At 43.3% G+C, this 27,738-nt stretch overlaps 1 protein-coding gene across 3 annotated transcripts in view; it reads left to right on the plus strand.

The window, feature by feature from the left end:
• DPP6 (dipeptidyl peptidase like 6) overlaps nt 1-27,738 on the plus strand; it is a 2,034,493-nt gene that overhangs the window by 1,532,626 nt on the left and 474,129 nt on the right. For all 3 annotated transcript variants that reach the window (XM_069647934.1, XM_069647936.1, XM_069647935.1), the window contains exon 12: nt 20,851-20,889. In XM_069647934.1, the coding sequence (XP_069504035.1) occupies nt 20,851-20,889 (39 nt within the window). The remainder of the gene's footprint in view (nt 1-20,850; nt 20,890-27,738) is intronic.

The raw sequence follows: 27,738 nt of genomic DNA on the forward strand, positions 1-27,738 counted from the left end.
TTTAGGTTTCAGCTTCAATGGTGGAAATAAAAATGCTTGAGTACTCACTTTTTAGTTTGGGCTATTTGGTGTCATGTGCAACACTTATAAGGCAACCAATACGGAGACATGGCATAGGAGAAGAGACACACAGCTTGTAGGGGTTGTTTGGTTTTTTTCCCACCAATTCACTGTCCATGCCAATCCCTATGGCCCTTCCTTCCCTCCCAGTTCCTGCCCCTCCCTGCCCGAAACACCTCCTCATGGGAAGTCTTTGAGCTTGCTTTATTCAAGACTTACCATCAAATTTTGCACTGAAAGTGCCTGCTAGTGTTTTTTCATGGCAGTCTTCTGATACTTAATGAGGATCATTATAAGTTTGCGGGTCCGGAATTAACGTGCCGGTAATCACATTTACTGGCATATTTCCAGACTGGCAAACTACAAGTTTACCGGTGGAGCACCTTATTTACCTCCAGCTCAGAGATGGAGGTAAATCGGGCACCCCACTGGCAAAAAAACAGCTGGTTTTACCAGCAGTGGTATCCCTGGTGCTGGTAATACCGGAAATCCCCCCATGGAGACGTGACTCCATGGAATGTGGTTTAAGCTGCCTTTGCTGGAACTCAGAATCTGCTGGTAATTCCGGCAGACCGAGTGCTGGTAACTGTAATTCCGTTTGGTAGTATACCACCGAATTTACTGGCGGGATACCACCAAACTCGTAATGATCCCTAATTATTTATTTGTAGTTGTGAACCCGCTACTGGTGTAATACAGAATGTCAACCAGGTCTCCCTTCATCCACTCGATGTATAAGTACTCTGCATGTCCTTCACTGAAGTCCTGTTAAAACAAAGTATTGCCAAAGCCAACTGTTTTGGCTCGAGTACAAGTATAAGTCATTTGCCAGGCACTGCTATTAGATTCCCAGGTAATCCACCATTTTGTAACTACTACCATTAATGGGCAGTTCCTGGGACGTGCCTTTGCCACAGACACAAAAAAGCCCAAACGCTTGGCATTGCAAATGGGTCTTTATTCTTGGCCTTCAAATGAAAATAATGGACAATTGGGGCGCATAATGGGGTGTTTGATAAGGATGTATGTGATGCAAAGAGAAGATTAAGACATGATCTAAGATTTATTACGGGAAATAGCAGTAATAGGGATGAGAGAATTCTACTTATGAAGAAATGGAAAAACAAATAGAATAATTGGGCTAAAAGTCATTGTTTTCGATCAATAATGCACATTTGCAGGCAATGCTTGAAATATTTGAAGTGTAAACACTATAAAGCTATGGAGTACTTTAAATAACTTAAAGGGAAATAAAGCAGCCTGGTTAACCAGTCCGATTTCTAATAGTTGTATGCAAGAGACAAGCCCAAATTAAATAATAAGATGGAATGTTTTCATACTTGATGTTGATAGTGTAATATTTGCTAAAGGTAAATTAAACAAATCCAGGGCTCTGGGGTCTGATGGTCAGGAAAACATAGTTCTGTTGAGGGATGCAGAGGTTTGGGCGGCCATCTTTGTTGATCTATTCACTAAGGTTTGTAAGTAGGGTATTATGCAGTAATCATGGAGTAAGGCAATCTTAATACCATTTTATTAAAAGAAAGCACCTGTAGAGATCCCAAACATTATAGAAGGCTGCCCTTATTGGACGTTGTTGGCAAGTTATTTGCAGGTTACCTATGAAAAGAACTAATGAACTGGGCTGAAGAATTATATTTTCACACTGTTTTCGAGACTGGTTTCCGGGTGGGGTTGACTACGACCCACAATATGCTAATGTTTAACACGCTAATCCTCTCAACAAACAAGCGTCATAACCACGAACAAATGCCATAAGCCTCTGATGTTTGCGTTATTTGTGGATTTCAAGGTCGCCTTCGACTCAGTGGCTAATAGGAGACTGGCAGAACAGCTAGGGGCTTGGAATATTCCTGAAAGGCTGCTTTCACCTATTGTGCAACTGCACGAGAAAACAAGCGTCCCAGTACGATTGAGCAGCATGGGTGATGCGTGCTGGTACCCATGCTGTTTAATATCTACCTGGTGGACATATCCACTCATTTGGCAAACCTTAAAAATGTACTGCCGAAAAAAGGAACATTTTCGTATACCGTGGTTAGTGTACACAGATGATGTGATCCTACTGGTTCAAACATTTATATGCATAAGGAGGGAGTGCAAGTGAATTAAGTGCCTTTGCAAAGGAGAATGGGCTGGAACTAAATTATGATCAAATAAAATACATGTTTTTGGTACAAATAAAAGACAATACTGTCCATTGGCTGGATTCTCTCCACTGGGTTGTCCGTCTTTTGCTCCGGACCTTGCCTTGCTGCTAAACCGGCTGTTTCCCCAACTGTTTTGCAACTGATTTGCCTATGCCTGTCTTGCTGCTAGGCCACCTGGTAAGTTCATTGTGCTTTGTGCAGTCTCCTTTCTCTCTCCCACCTTCCCATCTTTCCGCCCTCTCCCTCCATGGTGCTCTCCATTTCACCTACTCTGTTACTCTATCAGCTATCCCACCCCTCTTACGAAGCCTGAAAGGAACATATTTAAGAAAAATCTCCTGGTCTCTAACCCAGGCTTGCCTATCACTGATACCTACGTCAATGTTTCTTCCAGGCAGATTGTCACACACATCCACTTTGTCGCTCTCTCTCTGGACCTATGCACTCCCCACATGGTCTCTGTCCTGTCCCCTTTCTCTTCCCCTAGACTAAAAATGTGGGTTGCCCCTTTTAAAGTCGTACAGCTATGGTGGAGGACTAATATAATAGAAAACAAAGAATTCAAAAAGCTGTATAATGAATTGAAAATTGAATCCTCATACTTTTTCTGGGCTGGTATCAAAAGATATCCTAACTGAATTGCCCTTTTGACCAAAACGTAGTTAAAAGTGAGAGCGAATAAAAAACCAAAACGGCTGGTATATAAGAAATAATGCTGCATTTCATTAAATATGATGGTTAACAAAAATCATGAAAACAATGAAAGAATAGTGTAATATGTGTTTTGACAATAAATAAATAATCAAAAAAACCAACTTCAAAACGGAAAACAATTTGGATACACAGTGATATATAATGCGTATGAATCAGTTTACAAGTCTGGAACAACAAAGAAAATACATTGCCAAAATGAATGAGTGTGCCTCAATACATGAGGAAGAAAAACAGAACAAACAGTCAATGTCAATTGAACAAGTCTGCCAGTACATGAATATTGAAAGAACAACCAATGAATGTCCCTTTCTCTTCATCGCCTATTAATGGTGGCACCAGATGGGTAGCACTCTTGGCATGATTCTGATCCTCTATGTGCATCATTAATGTCTATCAGAATGACACTGTCATGGCCCAGGGCTCTCAGCCCAACCTCCCCCTTCTTGATAGGTTTCTTCCATCTCTCATGAACTTCCTCCATTCCCCTGTCTCTCCTCTGTCTCCCCCCCTTGCCTTGTCCCCATCTCTGACAGACATACCAAATCCCTGTACCCCTCCTCAGAAGACCTTCAAAGGTGGAAAACCGCTTCACCTAGCTACCCTCAAATCTCTCTCTGCTGTTAAACAGACCTCTGACATCTGTCTCCTTCTCGAAGACTTTGACCTTGACGTTCTTACTCTTACAGAGACGTGGTTCACTGCCAGCTCTGTCACTGCTTTTGACAGACTCCTCCCTGAGAGCCAACCAATCCTCTCCAACCGGCATGGAGGCCGAGTGGCCTTTATCTTCCTCGAATGGGTCCCTGCTATGTACATTCAACTCAGACTTATTCTTCCTTCAAATGCCTTGTCTGTAGGCTTGGTGTCTCTCCAATCCTCTCGTTGACTCTCACCTCGATTTACAGGACTGAAATTTAAATCCCAAGGTTGCGCTTCTCTGGAGAATAAATGATAGATTCAAATTGGTTCTGTTTGAAGATCTATTTTATTTAAAGGTGTTATGCATAAAAAATTAAAACAAATTTAGAACAATGTAGTTAATTCACTACGTTGAACAAGAAGGAAAAACAAAAGTTGTGCAAACTGGTCAGTTTGTATCTTAATGTTCGATTGGTCGGTTTAGTCAAAGAAAGTCTTTTAAATCATTCAATTGGTTGATTTTGTCAACGAAAGTTGTTTTGAATAGTTCATTTGAGTCAACTTGTTTCCAAACACTTGATTTAATTGTTTTTGAGTCAGTTCTGATTCTTCAATGATGATAGGATGGGAGAAAGCCGGCAGTGTGGTGGGCTCCTTGTCTCCTTGTTATTCATAGAATTCCTTGGATTTTTGAGCAGAGTATGTTGTATGTAGATAAAGGCCTGATTTCCTAAATGTATTGCGGGCCAAGAATCTATGTAGATTGTTGATTATTCGGTTGAAACCTGAAAGCTTTAAGTTCTGAAAAGATTCTAGTTTATTTGCAAACTCGAAAAACTCTGAGTTCTGGAAAGGTCCTTGACACGTGTTTCCCCACTTCGTGGTTGGAGTGGTTCATCAGGATAAAAACATGGTCTTTGAAATGAGAGTTTCAATTGCTTTTGAGAGTTCCAACTGCTGGAATCAGTTGGTGACTGAGGTGATTGGCTCCATTTGGTAGAATACTATGTGTTACATAGATGTAAAACTCTGAGAGGAAAAGAAAGAGATTGCAGAGTATTATGTCTTGCATACTCTTAAAGAAAAAGAAAAAAAGGGGGGGTGAATTGTTAAATATGCATCCCGGATATACTTAAAGAACTATTGTGTCTTTTTGTCACTTTGAGTATTTAGATGGTACCAAACAAAAGAATCATTAGGGGTACATCTGTTTCCTGTCCAATATGAAACCCGAAATTGTTAATTCCCTAGAAAAATAAAAGTGATGCATGTAATCAGCTGTTCTTTTAAAGTTTGATTGTTAACATACTAGTTTGTCAACATAAGGTTAAAGCCTTTAAAAAGAGTCGCTTGAAACAAGAAGAAAAAGGTACTTATACTTGAGTCATAGCTGAGCCAAGGGGCAGTTTTAAAGATGAAATATGCTTACCAAAGTCTAATTAGTTCTATTTCTTAATCCGTCTCGTCCGTTGAAATGGTGAGACTGCCATGTAAATATGTATTGAGGGCCGTCTTTATATAGCATAAGAAAATGCGAAAGAAACGCGAATAAAATGGCATTGGCGTGATGACGTCATGCCTCATCAAGCTGGTTCGTGATGACGCCATGACGTCATGCACCCAGGCTTTGACCGCCATATTGGAATGGTAGATATTGCAATGTACCAAAGTTTGAATGATATCTTCAAATGGTGTTCACCATAATGTCCTACATTGTGGTGCTGCACTGGTCTTAAATTCGAGTGCCCAATTACGTAATGCGTCTTGTAAAAGGATTAGAGTTGCCATAGTCGCATATGCGAATGCTCGATCAATCCCGCAATGTGCCTCCATCTTTGAGGTTCTTCTTAAAGTGTTGTGAAGTGCAACGACAAAAGATAAAGTGATAGCAAGTGATGTTTAAAAATGAAAGAATACCAATGGGTGAATATTGATATCAATGCTACGAGGTACCGCCGAATAATGGCTCAATGTGAAACAAGGAAAATGGCATAATGGCAGATGATATAAAAAATGTCAAAATTACCATTGAGTAGATACTGTTATGAATGCTGGGAGGTGCCGCCGTGGAGAAAGTTGGGTATTCTGATCTACTGGTATACTGACTGTGTCATACATGACTGTTAGTTCGAGTAGTGCAAGACATATGCATAAAAATTCTTACGTTGAAATCTGACTCGTGTACATTTATAGTGCTGAGATGAGGAAGAAGTGATTCATATGGTGTTGTAATTGTGTGTGAGGTAGCTAGAAAAATAAAGTTGGGAGCAAAGGTTTATGCTTAATTTACTGTTTATAGAACATGAAATGACTCTTGATCTGAATTTAAACCAGTATTACAGGTGTCCATAAGGCAGCTCCAACGTGCTTCTTGTTGTCTAAGGAGGAGTTTGATGTTGCCTCCTCTGGGTGGTGGTTTGAGTTTGGCTATCCCAAAGAATTTGAGGTTTTTGATTTGTTCTGGTTGGTGAGTTTCGAGGAAGTGGGTTGCTATAGGTGATTTCATGTCTTGGTTTTTGATGGCTCTGATATGCTCACTGATCCTTGTTTTGAGCTGTCGTATCGTGCTTCCTATGTACAGTTTGTTGCATGGACATATGATAACATAAATGACAAATCTGCTGTTGCAATTGATAAGTTGTTGTATGGTATATTTGGTTCCGTTCAGTGTGGTAATGGTGGTTTTTGCATTATCTGAATATTGACAAATTGAACATTGCCCACATTTGTAGCTCCCTTGAATTGGTTTTTGTAGGCACATGGTGTGAGTTTGTTTCCTGTAGTTGGTTTGTTAAGAAAGTGGGACAGACTCGGTTCATCTTTCAGATTTCTTGATTTCTTATATGTCAAAGTAGGTTGTGTTCCTAGTGCTGTGTGAAGATCAGGGTCAGATCTTAAAATAGTCCAATTTTTGTTGAGGATTTTCTGAATGATTTTGTTATTCGAGCTAAAGGTTGTGATGAAGTTGGTTTTGCGTTCCATGTCGTCAGTTATTTTGTCTTTTTTGGATCTGACTTGTAGCAGTGATTGTTGAGTTCTTGTGAAAGATTTGCGATAGCTTTTGTTAACAAGTTCTGGGGGATATCCTCTTTGTTTGAAGTTGTCCATTGTTCGGGCTGCATGTTTAGAAACCTCATCTTCCTTGGTGCAGTTCCTTTTGACCCTCAAAATCTCGCCAAGTGGTATATTACGAATCACGTGTTGTGGATGGTTACTGGATGCGTGTAGCTGTTGACTGAGGTTGGTTTGGTGTAGAGTGTGGTGTGTATTGTATCATTATCAATGTAAAGTGTGATGTCCAGAAAGTTGATGCTGGTTTGGCTGGATTGTAATTGTTATTGTTGAGGTATTGAAAGTATTCCTGAAAAGATTGTTTTGTTCCACTCCATATTAAGAGAATGTCGTCAATCTAGCGGGCCCAGAATATGATGTTATTGAGGTGGGTGAATGATGGATTTTGCCACGCAAATTCAAGTTCATAGTGGCCCATGTACAGATTGGCATATGAAGGGGCATATTTTGTGCCCGTGGCTGTACCCTGGGTTTGTCGGTACAGAGATTTGTTGAATGTAAAAACATTGTTCTGGTGCGTAAATTGTAGCATCTGAAAGATCATATTGTTATGGTCGTAAAGTGAAACAGATCGGGTTTTCAAAAAATATTCAGTAGTGGTGAGTCCCTTATCGTGCAGCATACTGGTATATAGTGCTGTGACATCCATTGTAATCAACCAGTAGTTTTTGTCCAAAGGTATAGTTTCTGTTAACTGGATGATGTGTGTGGTGTCTCTGATATATGAGGAAAGTGAATTTGCCAATGGTTGTAGCTGTTGGTCTATGTATTCTGAAACATGTTCTGTTATAGATCCAATTCCGTTGATGATGGGCCTGCTTGATGGTAGATTGATGAATTTTTTGTGGATTTTCAGGAGAAATTAAATGGTCGGAATAACTGGGTGTGATACGTTCATATATTGGTATTCATCTTCTGTAAGAAGTGACTGATCGCTCTAATAGCTGTTCATTGTTTTCCATTTTTCTCCTAGTGTGGTTAGTGGATTAGCATTGAGTTGTTCGTAACATTCTTTGTTCTTCAGTTGTGTTGATGCCATTTTGATGTAATCACTTGTTTTCAGTAGCACAATGTTGCCTCCCTTGTCGGATGATTTAATGGTGATGTTGTTGTTGTCTTTAAGTTCTTTGAGCGCTTTTGTTTGTGCAATTGTTAGACTGGACCGATGACTGTATTTTCTGGTGCTGGCGTTAGTATTTAGGTAGATGTCTCTCAATTCTTTTTGGACTACTTTGAAAAATGTGTCGATTACATTCTCTGGTGGTAATGTTGGTGTAAAAGTAGATTTATCTTTAAGTTTAGTGTACATTGCTAAACCTTTTTCAATGTTCTGTTCTTCCAAATTGTTTTACAGGATTTACAGAACACCTGCTCTGTCCCCCTCTTTCTCTCAGAGTAGTCTGACCGCTCTTCTTATCTTCTTGCCTCCACCTCCAAACTTCTCATCCCCAGAGATTCAATATTCACCTTGACTCTCCTGATATAGCCACTGGACTCTTCCACAGCCTCTGTGACTTTCCTTCCCTCTCCATTCATCCCTCCGGTCCAACGTACTCAGCCAGACATACCTTGGATACTGTCATCACAGCAGACATCCCCTTCTCAAACCCTCTCACTCCACGTCTCTCCTGGTCTGACCATGCTCTCCTGTTCTTTCACCTGGATCTCCTAGGTCTCTCTGCTAAACCTCTCCCTGCACTGTCAGTCTCCTTCATCATTTGACCAATGAAGTGAGTGGCAGCTGCGGCTTTTGCTGCCACTTTCATTCCTACTCCTACCAATGACTCCCACATTGATCATGCCCTTACTAATCTTCATATCCCCATCACCAACACCGCTGGACATCCTTGCCCCTGTCATGAGGATCTACGTGAAGCCTGCCTCCAAGTGCAACACCTGGTTTGACTGTGACCTAGCCTTTCTGAAACGCAAGTGCAGAGTTGTTGAGCGGAAGTGGCGGGCATTAGGCACATCCTCTGACTGACTGGCCTGCTCCAAAGGCAATACAGACTCTCCATCCACTCGAAGATGAGGGACCATATCCAAGCCTGCATCTCTAGTGCCACTAACAACAAATAGTTTAAAATCCGCAAGGAACTCGCAAATCCTACTGCAGTCTCCACTTCTCTCTTGCCATCCCTGACCCTCTTTACTTCATTCGCCTCCCGCTTCTTAAAAAAAAACTCAGGACATCCTGTCCTCACTCTCCTCCCCTCTCCCTCTCCTTTCGCTGCTTGCAGGCCTCGGCCCCCCACTCACCCTCTGTCCCACTCTCATCTTTCTCACCCATAGCACTGGATGAGGTCTCTTGACAAGTCCTCTCTATGAAGGTCTCCTCCAAACAGGTGCTCCCCTGCTCCTCCAGAACCATCAAGGACAACATTGCCATCCTTGCACCAGTCTTGAACGATTTCTGTAATCACTCTTTTTCCACTGGCTCCTTCCCTCTACCCCTCAAGCACTCCCTTGTGCATCCTCTCCTCAAAAAGCCCTATGGCAACCCCTCCTGTCCCGCTAACTTGTGCCCTTTCTCTACTGCCCCTTCCTGGGTAAACACCTGGAGAAGCTAGTCATCCCCCAACTGATCCAACACACATAATCTGTTGGTTGTCTCCATGACCACCAGTTTGGCTTGAGAGCAACCAGAGGCACAGAAACTGCTCTACTGAACACCCGTGAAGACATGCTTTCAACTCTCCATCTATCCTTCTCCTTGTTGATGTTTCCTCTGCCTTGCACTTGAGTGGTTGACTTCTTTCCTCTCTGACCCTCTTTCCCAGGTTCAACTGGTTCCTTTTCTCACCCCTATCACACTCTCCACCTGCAGTGGCCCTCAAGGCTCTATCCTCTCGCTGTGGCTCTTCACCATCTACCTCGCCTCTCTGGCCCTTCCGATCTCCTCCTTCTCTCCTCACCTGCAGTGTTATACTGATGATACACAGCTCTGCTCTATGCTTCCCTCTACTACATCCTCTTCCTCCTCTCTTATCATTGACTGTCTGACTACTATTCAGGCATGGTGTTTTGCCAATGATGTCTGCCTTAATCCCAGTAAAACTGAGATCCTTCCTGCGCCCTCCTTTCCTTTTACCCTCTGGCTACCCTCCATGGTCCCCCCTCACCCTCTTGTGGGGAAACAAAACCTTTGTGTCATCTTTTACCCCTCTCTCTCTCATTCTCCCCTCATGTTGTGGACCTTGCAAAGAAGGCCCACTATCAGCTGCATCTCCTCAGAGGCACTCTACCTTTCCTCACCTTCCCCCAGAAACGCATTGTCTCCAGAGATCTGGTCCTCTCTAGGCTGGACTACTACAATAGCCTCTTCCTCAATCTTCCTTTATCCTCCCTTTGCCCCCTTCAACTAATCCAGAATAGGACTGTGAGACTTATCCTGGGCCTCAAGCCCAGGGACCACATCTCTCCACCCCTAAAATCCGTCCACCGACTCCAAGTTGCTGCAAGGATCAAATTCAAGACCCTCTGCATCATCCACAAGGCTTTCTGGGTCCTGGGACCCCGCTACATACAACTCTCTCTTCCTAAATACCTCCCTGCTAGAGAGCTTCTGTCCTCTAGCTCCAACTCTCTGCAGGTCAGATGCTTCACTAAGCAGAGAGTGAGGGGTATCTCTCTCTCTCTTCTGCAGGATCCTCCCTCTGGAATGGTCTCACTGCCCCTCTCAGGCTTGAGCCAGATCTCCTTAAGTTCCAGATGTTAGGGAGAATTCTCTGTTTAGGCTGAATTTCCTAACCTAGTGAGTCCCCCAGCAGCTTTGCTGGAATTCGGGAGTTTGTTTTTTTCCATCCTGCCAAGAGTGAGACTCTTTTTCTCCCACTCTTGGACATGTATTCGTGTGATTCCTTCAAATGTCAATGTGTTCTATGGGCTATGGGGTCTTTTACTCCATAGGGTCTCATATGTTTTTCTATGTGTGTTACACCACACCCTACGTGCCGTAACACGGGGGCGTCCTAGCGGATCCCCCACCATAGACTCCATACCCGGAGACTGACTACCGTCTCCCCGGGCATGTAAAGTCACCATTGGCTTTACTAGACCTAAAATTTACTAACAGAACTAGTACAAACCATCTTATTGTGGACGTACTAGTAGGAGTAATTTGATTACTCCTGGATCTGTTACTCGAGGGGGCACTGTCCCGTCCCCCCTCGTCGAGTTTTGGCTGGTGGCAGTGGAAACTACTTGTTATGTTCGACCCCGGACATAACCCTATGGGATTCATCCCATTGTTGGAGATTGATACTTTTCCTCGTTAATCTCTAACGTACCACCGGTCTACTTATCTTAAATAAGTTTACCAGATGGTATTTTCTGCCAGAACTCGGTTTTTAAAATGGCGTCTGTGTTCGTCTCTGTGACTCCTAAACCAAAGGTTGAGCCCTTTGTTCCACTTTTGGCGGGCTCTGTACAGAGACCCTCCAAAGTGGTGCCATTCTGTCTGGGTTACCACAGGGGTGTGGGAGGGGGTTTAGGCACCCTGGATCGAGTTGCCTTGCCAACTCAGGTCGCACTCTGGAGTGATTGGCCCAAGTGGTGAGCCTTCCCGCTCACCACTTAGCATCTGTTGATTAACAGCTAGGCTGAATAAATGGGGGTTTTCTGCATAAAAGCAGGGCTTTTGGGACTGGATCTTCAGAAGTCGCCACAGGACCTAAGAATTCGACGAGGGTAACGCTGAGCCGACCTGCACGACGACACCTCCGTTGGAGCCCTGCGGAACCGACTCACCACTTCCCGACGACAGAGGAGATCTCCCTGCCGGAGAGTCTCTTCCCCTGACTGGTGGGAACAACCAGTCCCCTTTGCTTTTTATTCGCCTCAGGACGCAGTGGTCGAATTGCCCGTGCAGAGCACCTCGGCAACCGGATAGCCACTACCCCTGTACCGCGACCAAAAGGTGGTGCCTTGTGACGGAGCACTCCGCGGCTGGTCTCTTCCCTGGTGGTGCACCGGACTTCACTTTCTTCGACGACGAGTACCTCTCTACTCTTGGCAAAGACCCGACATGCATCCACCACCAGGAACAACTGCCCCCGCCGGAGCTGCCCTCCACAACAAGGTACCGTGTCCGCCTGGCTTCCCTTTCGATCAGTTCGAGTGAGGTGTCTTAATCCTCTCCGTTCCGTTGAGTCGCCTCCAAGCTTTTCTCATTCGTTGTTCTGAACTGGTTCAATCTGCCGATAACAATTTGCTACAAAGACTTGAATGCATCTCCACTAGAGACTTTTTGGGACATCGCGCCTTGCCTCTCTCCGAGTGGGCCTGGCCTCTGAACTGTACGATCTATTGTGGTTCTTGCCTTCCTGCCCTGCATTTTATCCGCGTAGGATTAAACCGTGTTGATTTCATAACCTGCCTATCTTTTTCTCTCCCGTCCTAACAAATATTAGAGTGTCATCTAGGTTGAGGTATACACCTCTGTCTGAAAATAAGTGGTGCCAGTAGAACCTAGAGTTGTCGAAATATTGCTAGGGGGATTGATTGTTTCTTCTTCATAGAGTAATTGTGTTTGATTTGTTTGCCGTGACTTGCCATAGTGTTTTTCATAGATGTTTTGTTATAAATAAATGCCTTAATATCTTTACACTAAGCCTCGTTGCGTATTTACTTGTCTTGCTGAGAAGAATTGCCCTATCTTGTATACTCCACATACTGCTCAACTCTTCTTGAGGGAAGTCTGACTGCTCAGCCACAGCTACCAAGTGAGTCTGTGTGGTACAGACTGCTACCAAGTGGGTTCACCGCCCAACACCTGTAGTCCTAAATCTTTTGCAGTGGTCCCAGAGGGAACTGCACAGGTTTCCGCCTAACACCAGAAGCTCCTCAGGACCCTCCTTTTCACTTCTTCATTCCCTCCCCCCCTGCTAGCAACCTCATCTTCTACAGTGACTGGCCGCCTGGTTCCCTCTGAGTTCTACAGGGAACTGCCCCCCCTTCCAGTCCACCCCCCTCCTTGCACTTAGCATGTGGACCCTCAACACCTACACCCCATGCAATTCCCTGGCACTTGACCACCTGGCCTCCCCTTAGTACTCGCCTAGCCCCTGTTCCCCTCCCTCTCCACTATCCCCTGGCACTTGCACTCTCTCCTGTTTACCCTGCACTTCCCCTCCCATCCTAGCACTTCCCTTTGCGCCGACTGGCACTTCCCTCCCCCCTCCCCCTTGCACTGCTTGCTACTGCACTTGCACGATCTGAATGTCAAAAGGCCTCGTAGGACCATTATATTTATCTTTCTCCCGTTTCCCCGCTCCCTTTTTGTCTTGTGGCGCATTGGAACACCATTTGTTGTATATGTGCCTTACAAATAACCAATACATTAAATAAATTGGCTTTTGCAGACAGAATAATTGGTCAAGCGTCTGTGTATCATAGAAGAGAAATGGCAGCCTTTGTGTGGAAAAGACAGGAGAGTAACTGGACAGTAATAAATTGTTCTTAGATTCTCCTTTGTGCTGTTGGTGCTGCCTACATTTGTGTTTAGGTGCTCTGAGGCTGCAACGAGATTTTTGAAGTACTTCAATGAAAGATGCAGACACTTTTGTCAGGTGCTCCAAACAATTGTTTATTATTATTTTGAAATTGTAGTGTGTGTTGACTTCACAGATTCATTACATTTTAACGTTCTTGAAAATTACTTGTAATGTGCTCAACACGTGTTTCCCCACCTTACATCAGGTGGTTCATCAGGAGGTAAAGTGAATTTTGCAGTTTGCTCGAAATATCAAATGGTGAACAAGAAAAAAGGAAATTTGTATTTGACTTAGAAAATATATAGGTTTTAAACCATTTACTGCAAATAAGCAATTGTACTATTCTTCAAACAATGAGAGTTAACTACATCAAAGTGACTGATTTGCAGATAAAGTTTCATTCTAGCATCTATCATTTCAGCAGATACACATTTTTATATTTTCCGTGCATTTGTAATTTTTACTAAATTAAAGTGTTCAATTTCTTCGGGTAGCCTGATTTTCACTAAGACAAACATTAAAGAGGTGGATGGTACAAATATCACGCCACATACAAAGAAAAAGTATCTTGAATTAATGCTTACTGATTTGATTGTTCTTGTTGGCAAGTTTTGATTAGGTCGTATTGAAGATTAGGTTGATTAAGTTTGAATAGTATTCATCATATTTTTAATCAATGATCAGTTCCTCTGAGTTTCTTATGGTAATGGACAGTTCTTGTAAAATGCAAGATGCTCTTGTGTTTAAAAATGAAATGTAGGGCTGTAGGGCTTTAGGGCAAGCATCCGTGTATACATACTTGGGGCAAGTAGCTAGCGTCAGGGAAAAATAGGCAAATGGAACACATTGAAAGTAAGCAGAGGAAAGCTGTGACACTCATGACAATAATTAAGAATTTTGCTCAAAGAACGGCAGGCTATAGTTAAAAAGGAATTATTCTGACCTATACGCAGAGCATTGCTGCAGCTATTCCCTATGATTTGGAGGCAAAGTATGACATGAATCTTACCTGGCTAAATGTCCTCGAGGGGGCAATTTGTAGGAGATTCCTTGACTTACCTCAAAGTGCCCCCAATACAGTTTGTAGGATTAGAGTTGGGGCTGGCATTGTTAACAGGCCTAGCCATATTAAGAAGAGGTTGTCTTTATTTAAAAGCCCTTCCTGCCCCTTACTCAATCTGTTGAGGATTTTTATGAAGAACTCGGTAGCATCTGCTATTCAGGACTTCAAGGAAGTGGATGAATATGAAAAACTATTCATGACTATAGGATGGACTCAACTTTGGGACTTGGATTTTCACCTTCTGAAACAATCATTAAAAAAAAATCTTTAATTGTGGGATTCGCAAAAAAAAATATTGCTCAATTAAAAACTCAGAGAGATGATCCAACCATAAAGTTAAATTATTTGCGCCCTCAGAAGTATTTGATATTATGTCCATCGCCCAAACAAAGGAGATTTTCTATGTTATTAAGATTTAGACAGCTACCAACATTGGTAGTAAATGGAGCCCAACTGGGCATAACCAACACACTTAGGATTTGTAGGTTATGCAAATTAGAACATCACCAGGAAATAAATGGACTCGAGATGACTTTATATAGTACATTGGAGAATGTGTATATGATGCATTTTGGGAAATTCGTGCACGACCCAAACACATATAAAGTATGCATTGTGTTGCCAACGCTGTGTACCTGGAAACCAAATGTCATTCAACATTGCATTGCACAGGCTATGGTCTTTTATTTCGGTAATGTTACATTAAGGCACCTTTGCATCAATATAGGCTGGATTTGGTTCTGTAGTATGTCTAATCGTCACAAATGTGAGAGCCTCTTCCTTCAGATCTTTGTATTGGTTGGACAGGCAGGCGATAATAACATCAGTGTTCAAGTGGTGTATAAACACACACACAGACAGACAGACACACACACATTCTCTCTCTCTCTCTCTCTCTCTCTCTCTCTCTCTCTCTCTCTCTATCTCTATCTCGCATCATCTACTCATCACAGCAGCATATATATGTTGGTGAACCCTAGGACCCAGGAGACTAATGCTATATTTTGGTCATGATCATACTCGGGGCTCCCAAGGTACTCAAAACATTGATCAGTGTTCAAAACCTGTGAAATTCCCCTAGTTTCACTGTTACCCTTACTCCTCACATTTCCTGAGGGAGCCTTGCAGTACATTTGATCTAAAGTAATATACACTAAATGGGTTTTGCACAGGGAAATCAACAACCACACTAATCAACAGCTATTCCTCACTGTGAATCATTAGGCGTGAAATAAATAATAAACAGACATCAAACACTACAATCACTAAGAAAGCACTTGCCATTTGGCCAGCAGCTCAATTCTCAATCCACATTCCCTTACCCCACTCCCTATCCACCATGCAAGTGGATGCAAGGCTCTGCTGCTTTTTGTGTGCCCCTCACTCTTAAACCCTCCATCTCCATGATACAGTGAAGATACAGTGCTATCACTCTCTGTCCTCTCTCACACGTATCCTGTTGGGACAGACTGGCCAATAATGTTAACTGAGAGTTCTCCCAGTAAGCAACTTGTCTCAATGGCCAATATGGGTTGAGAAATATTGGTGTATCCTTCACTGACAGACATGTAACTGGTGCACCCTCAGCCCTTTTTTACCTACAAGAGGCAGCCCACCTGTTGGGAAGTCTTTGGATTTCCAAACATCCTCCTATCGAAGCCTAAATTCAGTTATCCTATAATAGAAACAAGCAGAGATGTATGGATGATAATCTTAAACCTCAACTCATCAAGTTAACACACAAACCTGAGGCCAGATCAACTCCTCATCTGATTATATTGTCTCTACCTACAGTGTTAACTAACACTATTGAAGGTACTGAATTGCTGCAAACAAGTTTATTAAATGTAATATTTTACACATAAATGGTACTCTCTGAAGCTCAGTCTGCTCAAAAAAACACTTAGGAGATTAGTGAAAAGTCATTTTGAAAGCTAAGCAAGCTTTGTATGCCTCTCAAATGCAGTTAGCCTCAAACTCAACAAAGAGGTTGTTCAATATTTTACGTGCACTGAACAAACCTGAATGCCATCGTGGTAAAACTGAATCTACGTATAAGTTGTGGAACTCAATTCAATCTTTTTTCTGCAAAAAGATGAACAAAATCAGGCTTAGCTTTAATCATACCAATCAAGTAATTAAGATACATTTAAACAAACAGAACTCAGACTACTCTTTAGGCATTTGAAATCAGCCTTCAACTTTACCAACACTGTCTTGACACCAAATTGACTTCTTCACCATATTCCTTCATGAAACTAGATCCATTATATTGAGTCGGAACACTTTGAAGGCATCATAAATCAGACACAGACAACAGTTCAAGTTCTTTAACAAAGTTTTACTAACTCAAAAGGCAGGGTGGATTAATGCCTAACTTGCCCTATGCTAAGGTATCCCACCTAAAGAAAACTAAGGATAGTCTGGGTCAAAAAGTCCAAAGTAAAAACATCTGTCTGTGTCCAAAAACCTATACTTGCCCTCACAACTAACTGCATACAATGTGTAAAGATGTCAGCATCAAAAATTAATAGTGTTCAAAGTAATGTCCAGAACTTCTTACTCTCTGGCTTGTAATCACCCCCCCTTCCACAATTTCAAAGTAGTTCATCAAACACAGAGTTTCCCTTCCCCAAGAGTTCACATTTTCCAGCTTTCAAAACAATACTTGACTTCAAAGTCACAAAAAGTTCTTCGTACAACACAAGCTTCTTTATAAGTGTTTCAGTAGCTTTCCATTCAGGGACCTCTGGTCTAGGTACAATGACGGGTTCCAAGTGATTGTTTTGAATGCCAAAGTTTTGAAAAAAATGCATCGAAAAAATGCATTTAAAAAAAATGTAATGGGGGTCCCCCCAACCCCTGTTTTTTTTACCTCTTAACACTCATTTATAAAAAAAAAAACTTTACCTACAAAAAAAATGCATTTTTTCGATGCATTTTTTTCAGAAACTTTGGCATTCGAAACTATGTTTTCGAAGCAATGCCTGGATACCCAGTTGTCGGACCACACGGTTCATCCATTACAGCCATGCAACCGGTACTCCTCCTGGACTGCTTTTCCATTTAACACCAGTCCACTGCTTCTCCCCAGCAGTGAGTCCTGCCTCAGTCACATATGCCACACTCTCCTGAGACTGGTTAGCCACCATGCACTTGTTACACTTCCCTATGTGTGTGGTTCTCGCCAATGCTTGTTTCCTTCTTATATACAGTTCTTTGCACTTTCTTGGCTTGGACCAATGCTGGATATATCTTGCATACAACTCGTTGTGCTCTCTTGGCTTTGCTAGCCTTTGTTTTGAGTTAATGCAGTTCATTGTTTCAATGCAGTTCAAAGACTTCCTTTCAATTCGATTCACAGTGTTGCTTTCACTCCTTTCAAGATGCAAAAGTGTTTCCAACTTTCTTCATTTCTTTCGGTTTTCAAAATGCTTTTAAATATGCTTCAAACTTGCTTTCATTTCGCTCGGTATTCATATTGCCTTTAAATATGCTTTAACCTGATTTGACTTTCATAGCAGTGCATGTTTTCCATTTATTTTAACGTTCATAGCGTTATTCTGCTCACCGCCAGCCAGCCCAGTGTTCCCCTTTGCTGGTTTTCAAAGTTGGTCCTCTAATGCGCAAGAGATTGCTTTCAAATTCCTATTATGTCACCTCACTGCTTTGAATTGCTCTCAACTGCTGCGGCACATGTGGTGCCAACAGTTGCCATGAAGAGCACAATTACTTATGTGTTTCCCAAGGATCGGCATCAAATGCTCAGAAGATTGAACATTTGCCAAGGATTGCTCTCAACTGCTCGGCCAATGATTGCATGACATACCCAAGTAATGTCCCAGTTCCAAGGATTGCCATCAATAGCCAGGTTAGATGCCTGATTGCCTTGTTTTATGTTATGTCATAGCATTTCATAAAGCGCGGCCGAGGCCCGAAGACATTGTGGCGTTAACAGACCAATGGTCCCTCATCCGAGGAACAAGGTAGAGGGACCCGACAACCAGCAGACAACAGAGAAATGGAGAGAAGAACACGTCAGCTATAAATTGAACAAAAATATGTTTAAAACCTTACGGAAGTGAAGCTGATCCTCAGTCTTCCGTATGAAGGCGCCACCACCGAGAAAGCTCTCCCCACAACTGTAGATTTACGAAAAAGCAGACCCTGAAGAAGAGCGTGGCCAGTAGAGCAGACATTCTCAGAGCGGGAGTAAAGCTCGATTTTCTGGTGTAGGAAACCGGCTCCCAATCGATGCATGGCCCGTTGTTCAAGATAACGGTCTCTAAACTTAATCCTTCCAGCAATCGGAAGCCAATTAAGTTTCTGGAGCACCTCAGAGGTTCTGGCAAATTTTGCAAGCCCATCGCCAGACGGGGAGCTGAGTTCTGCACAACCTGTACTCGATGGAAGAGAGTTACAGGCTGGGAGAAAAGAGTGGCATTACAGACTCATCTCATCCTCCTCATCTTCCTCATCCCTGACAACCTTTGGCGGCAAAACATATTCACAGCTTTGGCACAGAAGATGAGCAAAGTGATGTCGATCTCCTCTCCTGTGTCTGTGCTAAGAGGGGGAGGCAGCAATGAAGCTAAAAATCACAATTTGATTGCACTCCTTGGCAGTGGGGCATACAGCTGGGCAGTTGATAGCAATCCTTGGTGATGCGCTAGTTTTGCTACACGGTCCCAGCCCCCACTCGCCTGCCTCCCCATACTTGCTGCCACTGAGAGCACAAGTCTGGCGACTGGGATGGGGAGTGCAGCAATGCTGTAGAATGCCTTTCTGGTGATTACTTAATTCTATCCACCACACCTCACACTGGCACACACAAACACACACACATGCATTCAAATACAGGCACAGAAACCGATGCCTGCATGCACTGTACGTGCACATAGAGACATAACTATGTCACACACATCCTTATACTGATGTGCACACATAACACACCAGCAGGGAAACACACACGTAGACATACATGCATGCATATGCTCATACGAACAGACATACGTCCACACACATTCATGCCCATTTGCACACACAGGAACACACACACATATTTGTGTGCATGCCAGCCCGTCAGTACTCTGAAGGATGCTTTTTTTTCCAACTCCTAAGCATCGCTGTTCAAAGATACCTCAGCCCTTGGAATTATCCCTCATAATTCCCTGGTCATTCCCAGGTGCTTGCTGTGCATGGTAAGAATGCATGATTTAGGAAGGAGAGATAATGGGAAGAATTTTGAGGGTGACACCATAACGCCACTAACTGACATTCTTATAAATCCCAACAGGCCCTGAATAACTCCAACCAGATCCTGGCACACAAATAATTATTTGTTATATGTGAAGCCCTCCTGTGGACAGCACATACTGCTTTTGAGTGCAAGTGTCACACAATGAAGACAGCAGCATGGGTAAAGGAGAGGAAGTACAAGTGACCCTCGAATCTCTCACAAAATACTCATCCAAATTCTCTTATGTCCAGAGCATTGTTTTTGGGCATGCCTTGTGTGAAAATCATGTTTTCTTTCTGTGAAATAAATGAAAAGCAGACTGTGCAGAAGATTCCAGATAGTACTAGTTAAGCAATAGGTAATGGGATGCTTAGTTTACATCAGGTTTAGGCTGGTAAAATGATTCCCATAGACTCGTTGGTTTTGCTGCAGGTTCAGGCGTGTATCTGATTGTGAACACTGCACCCAGAATACGTTTCCATGTTTGCACGAGACAGCATCCCTCAGCTTGGCTCCGTTGGCATTGGGGAAAGAGCACAGCTTTTCACCATACGTGGCTATTGCATCACTGTTAAGCATGAACAGCAACTGATTAGCTATGGTACACACGGGTCTATGCACCACTGTGAATTGAGGTATTTGTATTATATCTATTATTAATGGCAAGGGTCTGTAAAGTCTAATTTGCAATTAGTTCAGGTAATTATGGGCGTGTGAGACACACAATCTATACAGCCTAACACAGAGGGTGAATGCAGCAATGCCAATATCTTGCCTATGCGACAGCGCGAACCCCTTACACAGGCGTGCACCCACACATACAGCCTGCGTACACAAACGCACCTATTAACACAGCCATGCAACCAGTCGTCTACCTACTAACACATACAGACAACCGTAGACAAACACACCGACCCATCTACATGTAACTGAAGATTTACTCACAATTTCACCTACGCATCCATCCACACAAGCATGCACACATAATTCCACCCACCTGCTCATCAACACAACCAGAAACCTAGCTTCGACCACTAATCCACCTGCACAACCGCACTTACATTGATCCATGTTGTAGCACAAACTATATTGCACAGCCCCCTGCCTAGAAGGTGTGTTTTTGGGGAGGAAAAAAGTCATGATCTCTACTATACTTCAATGACAACTACTGTACATGCCCTAACATAAATAAAACAGTATAATATGCTCTGTAATATGTATTTTCTTGTTGCTTTTATTATGAAGATAAAGCACATCAGTTATCGTTTTAAATACAGATCTTTAAAGTATCGATTTTATGTCTTGATGTCGACTACCTTTCCACTGCGAAAAACTGCCAGCTCTGCAGGTGTGAATTATACTGCCCTCTTCTAACCACGATGCTTTCTTCCATTTTAGAAACATGAAGATGAAAGCGAGGCATGGCTGCACAGACAGGTGAGACCTCTCTGCTTACTTCTAATCATTGTGCCATCATGATTTATTGACTGACTGTAGCTGATACTAAAAGGGGCATCCAAGCAACGTGCTTGCCTTGGACGCAAGACGATACGGAGCACCACAGGTTCGATCCCCGGGTCCGCGCTTAGAAACCTCTGGGTATTAAGCACGTTATAAATAACCTACTTATCTTATCAAAGGTGATGGCACTTTACCATAGGCTTTGGAGAAAGGGGGTTTGAACTGTACATAGTTTAATACTGAAGGACTTCTTGAAAAGTGGGCTCATGATAAAGTCAATAGACATCTAGAAATCTATAAATGCCTGCTCCCTGGCAGGAATAAGGCTGACCCTATGGAGTGTACAGTGCATAATTACACCTAGAGCATAATGAGTGCCATCAATGAGTGCCATCATAGGCATCCGGAAGAGAGGAGTAAGATATGCCAATGTTCCTGCGCACTTAGCCACACCCCTTTCTTAGCGAGGACTTTCAAATATGACAACGCTCTTTGTGCTTCACTTCCCTGCCCCCACTCTTCAATGTTATTATTGTGCTGCTCTGAAATATCATCTGAGAGCCTCAATGTAATAAGGCAACACACTTTCTGTTAAGACCCGGTGACGACATGTCTTTATGGCCCAGCAATTGCAGCACTGGTCTTTACCAAGTCACAATTGCTGCACAATTTAGTGGTGTGACCATGGTGTGTGTGTATGAACATGTGTGACGGAGGGGTGCTCAGGGATGCCGACGTCGTGCAGCGACTCCCAAGAGGAACTTTGGCACGGAAGTTCCAAATGCGGGACGTGGCTACGAGGTGAAAGTGGGAGTTTCAGTGGTTGGGGGAGGGGGCGCTGAAGGGGGTTGGGTCCCAAATAAGGAACCTCGTCTCCAATAACGACCAAGTGGGGAATTCAGGGTGAAGGCGGAGAACACCTTTCAAGGGCCAGGTTGGGGGGGAGGGGGCGAACGAAGAAAAGCGCCCTGTGGCACTTGCTGAGCGTGATGGACCTGCGCAGTGAAATTGTGTGAAAACCACCGGACAATGACATGGAGTTTCCTGAGTCACAAGAGCCTTGGAATAGCGGTGGGCTACATAGAGATTGCAGTCATTTTTTGTATTGAAAAAGCACTCATAGCTTCAGTTCTCTAATGCAATTGATATTTATAGGGAAGATCAATCTGAAGAGAGCTAAACTGGAAATGGAAAATGTGTTTACATAATAAATAAATGTTCCTGTGTTCACATGTTTTCCTGGGCTCCTGTTCTGCATAGAGTGAAACACGCAGGCCATAGAAACTAATGGTGAACAGCACAAGTATTCATGTGCAAGAAACTAAGCTTGCCACTTTGTGTTTTGTTTGTTTATTTTTTTAATTGTGCAATGGCTTCAAAGTTCCTTAATTAATAGGAAGTGGATGGTACCGTGGAAGCGACGCTTTGCAGTCTTTCAGGGACATTCCATGCTTGCTTGTGGTTGTGTCTTATGACAATCAGAGACTGTACCTTGCCCTAACACCCATTATGGTGTATTCATGCAGGTGGAAAAGACTGGAAGACAAAGAATATGCGCCACCCGCCGAGGGTGTACTTTAGTGCCTTCTCCTCCTTTTGACAGGGGCATGGCAGCTAGGGGGGCCATTCTTGGCTCACACATTCCATCCAAACTGAAGATATCCTTGACTCCACCCATTTTGAGGTTCGGGGTTTACTAGTGCAGAGCCATGCAGCGTGCCCATGGGGGATAAAGCCTTACTCTGGCCTAGGAAAAGAATAAACCTTACACTTTAGGAGTACTTTACCCAGCCTGATGGAGGCCTGCAGGACTGACTTGAAAGGGCTTTTGTGCCGCGTAGCACATAGGACACCCCATTACAGCAGCCAGTGACACCGCACATCTCTTAAAATGTGCCAGTAATGGGAGGGTTGGCAGCGGTGCTCGTCAATATGTTGACTTTCTGGGAGTCGGCTATCAGCAGGTTTCGAATAATGACAACATTTGGAGTAGGCTTATGAAGGTGTAGGACATGCGCTGAAAGTAGCTGCATGAGACCATACCGATCTGATAAGATGAGCAGTGGTTTGGCTTGGTAGACTGTGCATGTGAGCTCTCCAGCATAACCGAGCCACAGGAACAATGAGAATTGATTGCGGCCCTTTCAGAGCTGGGCAGAGACAACCAAATGTCCCTGCATAAATGCTGCCAGTTGAGCACAGTCTCCATATTTCAACTCTGCACACTTGCCAGGCCGCCATGTTAGGGTCTGCTCCCCCACATATAAACAAAAGCTGAAATGGGGCCTGCCAACTGATAGCACACTGTTGAGTCTTGTAGCATCATTGGCATCTTCAACCGGAAGGGAACATTTGGGGTTTCCAAGAGTGTTGTTAAATGGTTCATAGCACTACAACCAGGACTGGATTTTGCAATAGAACATGTACTTGGGAGAGAGAATGTTGTAGCTGATGCCTTGTCAAGACTTGCTTTTCCGTCGGAGAATAGTGATATGTGGATGAAATTAAAGCTATTTTCTGTGTGGATGGCTGTGTGAAAGAGGAGGAAGGAGGAGTAGGATATGTGTTGTGAACATGGTGATGTCTATATTAGAGTGAGAGATTTAGTGATGACGTGGTGACCCATTGAGGAAACAGAGAAAGACTGTAAACCGTTCAGGATGTGGGTATGGCAGATTGTGCAGGTGACACAGGGTTTTTGAGCCTGAAGAGAGGAGAGAGTCTGTTATCAAACAGAGCCATAAAAGTCATTAGCGTGTTGCCAAACCCAAGAGCTTGGTGAGAGAATTTTGGCGGCTTAAAATGGATGTACAAATTGAAAGGGAGATACAGGACTGGATAGTTTGTGCCAGTAATGACATAGCCCCTCTCCCAATGTGCAAATCACCTGTCCCTAGCACACCCTGGGAGGAGCTTTCCGTAGATCTTTTGAGGCCCATCAATTTTGACTGGGGATAAGACATGTACTTGGTCTTGTTGGCTGACCAGCTTTCTAAAGAGCCTGAAGTGGATGATTTGCATACGACTGGCACCTGGAAGATATTGTTTACTGATTCAATGTTTTGGATGGGAGGTGTTCCAAGAAAACTCCTTTCAGATAAATGATCCACAATAATTCCGATGGATGGTCAAATGTTCTTGGCGGGCTTTGGTGTCCATCTCTCTGTGACTGTCGTTTACCACCGTCAGTGTAATGAACGTATTGAAACATTCCAAAGAACACTCATGGATAATATACATATGTGCGCAAACACTGATGTGGACTGGGTCCTGAGCATGATGGAGAGGCCAGCTCCTCATTGGTTATGAAGGTTTCTCCCTTTGAGATGTTCAACATGAAGTTCAGCCTGGCCAGCATGGGTAAGTAAAGCTCTTGAATGGTCAGGCAGTGCCTGACAGGATTAAGCAGAAAACCAAGCAACACTTTGTCAGGCTCAATTCTGTGAAATGCACAGTGTTTCAACCGGATCCTGAGGTTAAGGTAAGACTTCCCATAGGCAAATACAGGAGCGATTCTATATTTTCTCAGAAGGTCATAGTCTAGGAAGACTTGAGGAAATACAGTGTGAATTTTGAGTGAGCAGGTGTGGAGTAAAGAAAGAGTAGCATTGGTGCATCCTGACATGAGTTGCACTTAGTGAGTGCAAGGTAGATCTCCCTGCCCTGATGTCATTTTGACGTGAAAGAGAAGAAGGCGATGCTGAGTCTCATTAAATTGGCAGTAACCCAGTTCTTGTGACCCTCTCCACGAGCCTTGTCTAGCTCTCCCTCCTCTGTTTGTCACATTTATCCTTCCTTGACTTTTCCTTCTCCTCCCTGATGTTTACCTTTCCCCACGTTATGTATTGACCTCACATGTTCCCCTCCCTGGTACCATGCAATGACCTGAGATGTAATGTTTTGGAATGCCTGAGAAATGTTTCCTGTTCATTAGTCCATTGTGTGGAAGCTGTTCATGAGATGTCACCTGTTTCTAGTTCAAATAAAATAATGTGAGTATTCTTCCACCCTTTTTGGGTTGCTATTTTGTGGCTACTGTGAATGCTTCATTATATAGTCCTAAAAGTATGGACTGATGCCACAGGCAATGACTAGAGTCGTAATTTGTGACTGGAGTGCACACAAGCGACACCACAAACGTGAATGACCCACACTCCTGAGACAATTAGATTGAAAGGTGCTTCTTTAATGAGAATTGAATGCACTTTTGTTGTGACCCTGATAGCAACTCCCATGTGGCACTACATGTCTTGGAATTCCGTATTTCTTACTTGAGTTTGCTGTTGCATCCCCCCAAAAGTGGACATATTGAGCCCGTCCTTCACTACTACGTGTCTCCTGCTGCCACAATGTATCACATTCGGCATAGTCTGCGCTAGTACAACTTTGTGCATGCACAAGGGAGCCAAGTTAGGGTCTGCACGCCTACAGGTGAAATGGTGGTCCAGGCAATGTCGTCACATTGGCTTTGAATGTAAAGGGTTGTGCACAGGTGGATGTCTTTCCTTGATTGATATTCCGTGAACACTTGTGGTTTACTCTTCTTATCTCATTTTATTCTAATAGTTTGCTCGTAGAATAAACATGGGATCAAGCTCTCCCTGCAAACTGTGGTTTTTAATCCATCTCTTGTCGTAAATGTTTGATTTCCCAGGTCTTCTGCCATTACCCTTTGACAATCCTGGCATGTACTGGGACTTGTAGTTTTGAGTCCTTCTTTTAAGTATTGACAGACCAGAATCGTTTGTTGTAGTGCCGTGTCTCTGGTGGGAGGGTAAACCCAGGGAATGCCGCTCTCTCCACCCTCTGGGTGGTACATTGGGTATAGAGTCTGGACCACCCTGGTCCTTATGGCTTTGATCCCTCCTAAAAAAGAACAGGGACTCCTACAACTCACCACACTTCTCTGAAGCTCTTTATGGCCCATATGAATGGCAACATTGGCTGTATTATGTACTACACCCATGCTATATGACCAGGCTTTCAGAAATTTGAAACACAACTGGAAGCTGTAGAAAACAGTAGGGGGATATCTCTGAGGAAAATGCTGACATGATTGCCAAAATGGATCACGAGATCAGTGATCTATGCCCCGAGGTACAACATTTGGAAAATTGTGTACATGAATCTGGTGGACAGTGAGCAAAATTCAAGTGGGGATTCATCTTACAACTACTTTCTGTACCGTCTATATTACAGCTGGTAATCCCAAGAGTCAATAGACTTGGGTACCAGAAGCTCCAGAACAAATCTTCCAACCCTAGAGGCATTATTATATATCTGCTTGAATATTTCCAAGTACAGGAAATCATGTTGATGGCAAGAGCATCTGCTTTGCTCAAACAGAAGGGGTATAACATATATACCACATAAGTATTTGCGCTGGATACCATCGAAAAGTGGCAGAGGTTTCTGACTATGTGTCAGACACTGGGAGCCCTTAATATCAAGTACGGATAAAATACTCCTGCTCAAATAGTGACAAAATAAAAATAAGAAAATGGGCCCTTTAAGTAACCTGATGCTTTGGCATTTTATTAACACTCTCTCTCTGTGAAGTTGCAGAAAGAATGGGTCCCACTGTCTGTTCATAGACAGCTGTAGACCTGAAACGTGGACCTGGTTCTTTAACATGCATCTTTGAGTCCCAACAATAATAATGTTAATGTTAAAGGACATTTGTATCGTTCACTATCACCACCGGAGTGGTCCCCTAGTGCTCTGGCAGATCTGAAAAGCAAAGTGGCTAGGGTGAGTTAGTAGGACCGAGTGGGAGAAAGAGCAAGAGAGCTGTGATGTGCAAATGGCAGCTTCAGTTCAGTTATCACCATTCGCTGAGCTTAGGTGTGATTTTTGGTTGGTAGCCTTTGTGTTCTGTTGTGCGAGGCTATGTGTGATTTGTTTTGTTGTTGCAGTGTAGTAAAGTGAACACAGTTTGTTGTGCTTTAAAGATGTGGCTGCATTTAGTTAGAGTTTCAGAGGTGTGTGTAGAAGAGTTAGATTATTTTAGTGGGGATGGTTAGTGGCATCGCTATCTAGATGTGACGCATGCTAGCTTTCACAATTCTTTCCCGAGCTGGTGCCTGCTAATCTCCAAATTCTATCTAGATGCTGCTCCTGAATAGCCCCCACATTTCAGTTTAAATGTAATGCTGGCCAATATTCATAGTTCTATCTCGATGTGACACAAGCATATATTCTCAGTTCTGTCTAGATATGACGCAAGTTAATATTCACAGTTCTGTCTCGGTGTGAGACAAGCTAATAATCACAGTTTTGTCTAGATGTGATGCAAGCGAATATTCACAATTCTGATTAAGTGTGATGTGGGTTAATGCTCACAATTCTTTGTTGAGTAGCTAGGGCAGTTAGAGTACATTTCATCTGGTTGTGAGATATTGCCAACCAACAGTTCTCGTAGATGTGATACAAGGTTAGGAAACACAGTTGGCAACTCAAAGGATCTATGTGGGTTAACAGTTGCTAAATGGAGATTGGTACATACAGGCTGCAAGTGAATGGGTGCTGAGGAAGATAGGATATGAGAGAGGTGGACCAGTTTGGTGGGGTGCAGTGATTGCTGTGCCCCCTGTCTGCACCACACCTACTTTGTCAGGTGCAGTTGACAGCTGCTTTCTTCTTGCTGACACCTGCAGACACCATCTGGAGCTGTTTCTGCTTGAGCTGAACTTTGCCTTGGGGCCCTTCGCCAAGAGGGCTCCCACGGGTAGGGGGCTGCCCTAACGGGTTCCCATATGCAGAGAAAGGCATCCATTTATTGTTCAGGAGAGAGAAGCAGGCGGGAAGGAGGAGGTGTGAGAAATG

This window comes from Ambystoma mexicanum, chromosome 2q, assembly GCF_040938575.1.
Source record: "Ambystoma mexicanum isolate Mex_15411 chromosome 2q, UKY_AmexF1_1, whole genome shotgun sequence".
In the NCBI taxonomy this organism is placed as follows: domain Eukaryota; kingdom Metazoa; phylum Chordata; class Amphibia; order Caudata; family Ambystomatidae; genus Ambystoma; species Ambystoma mexicanum.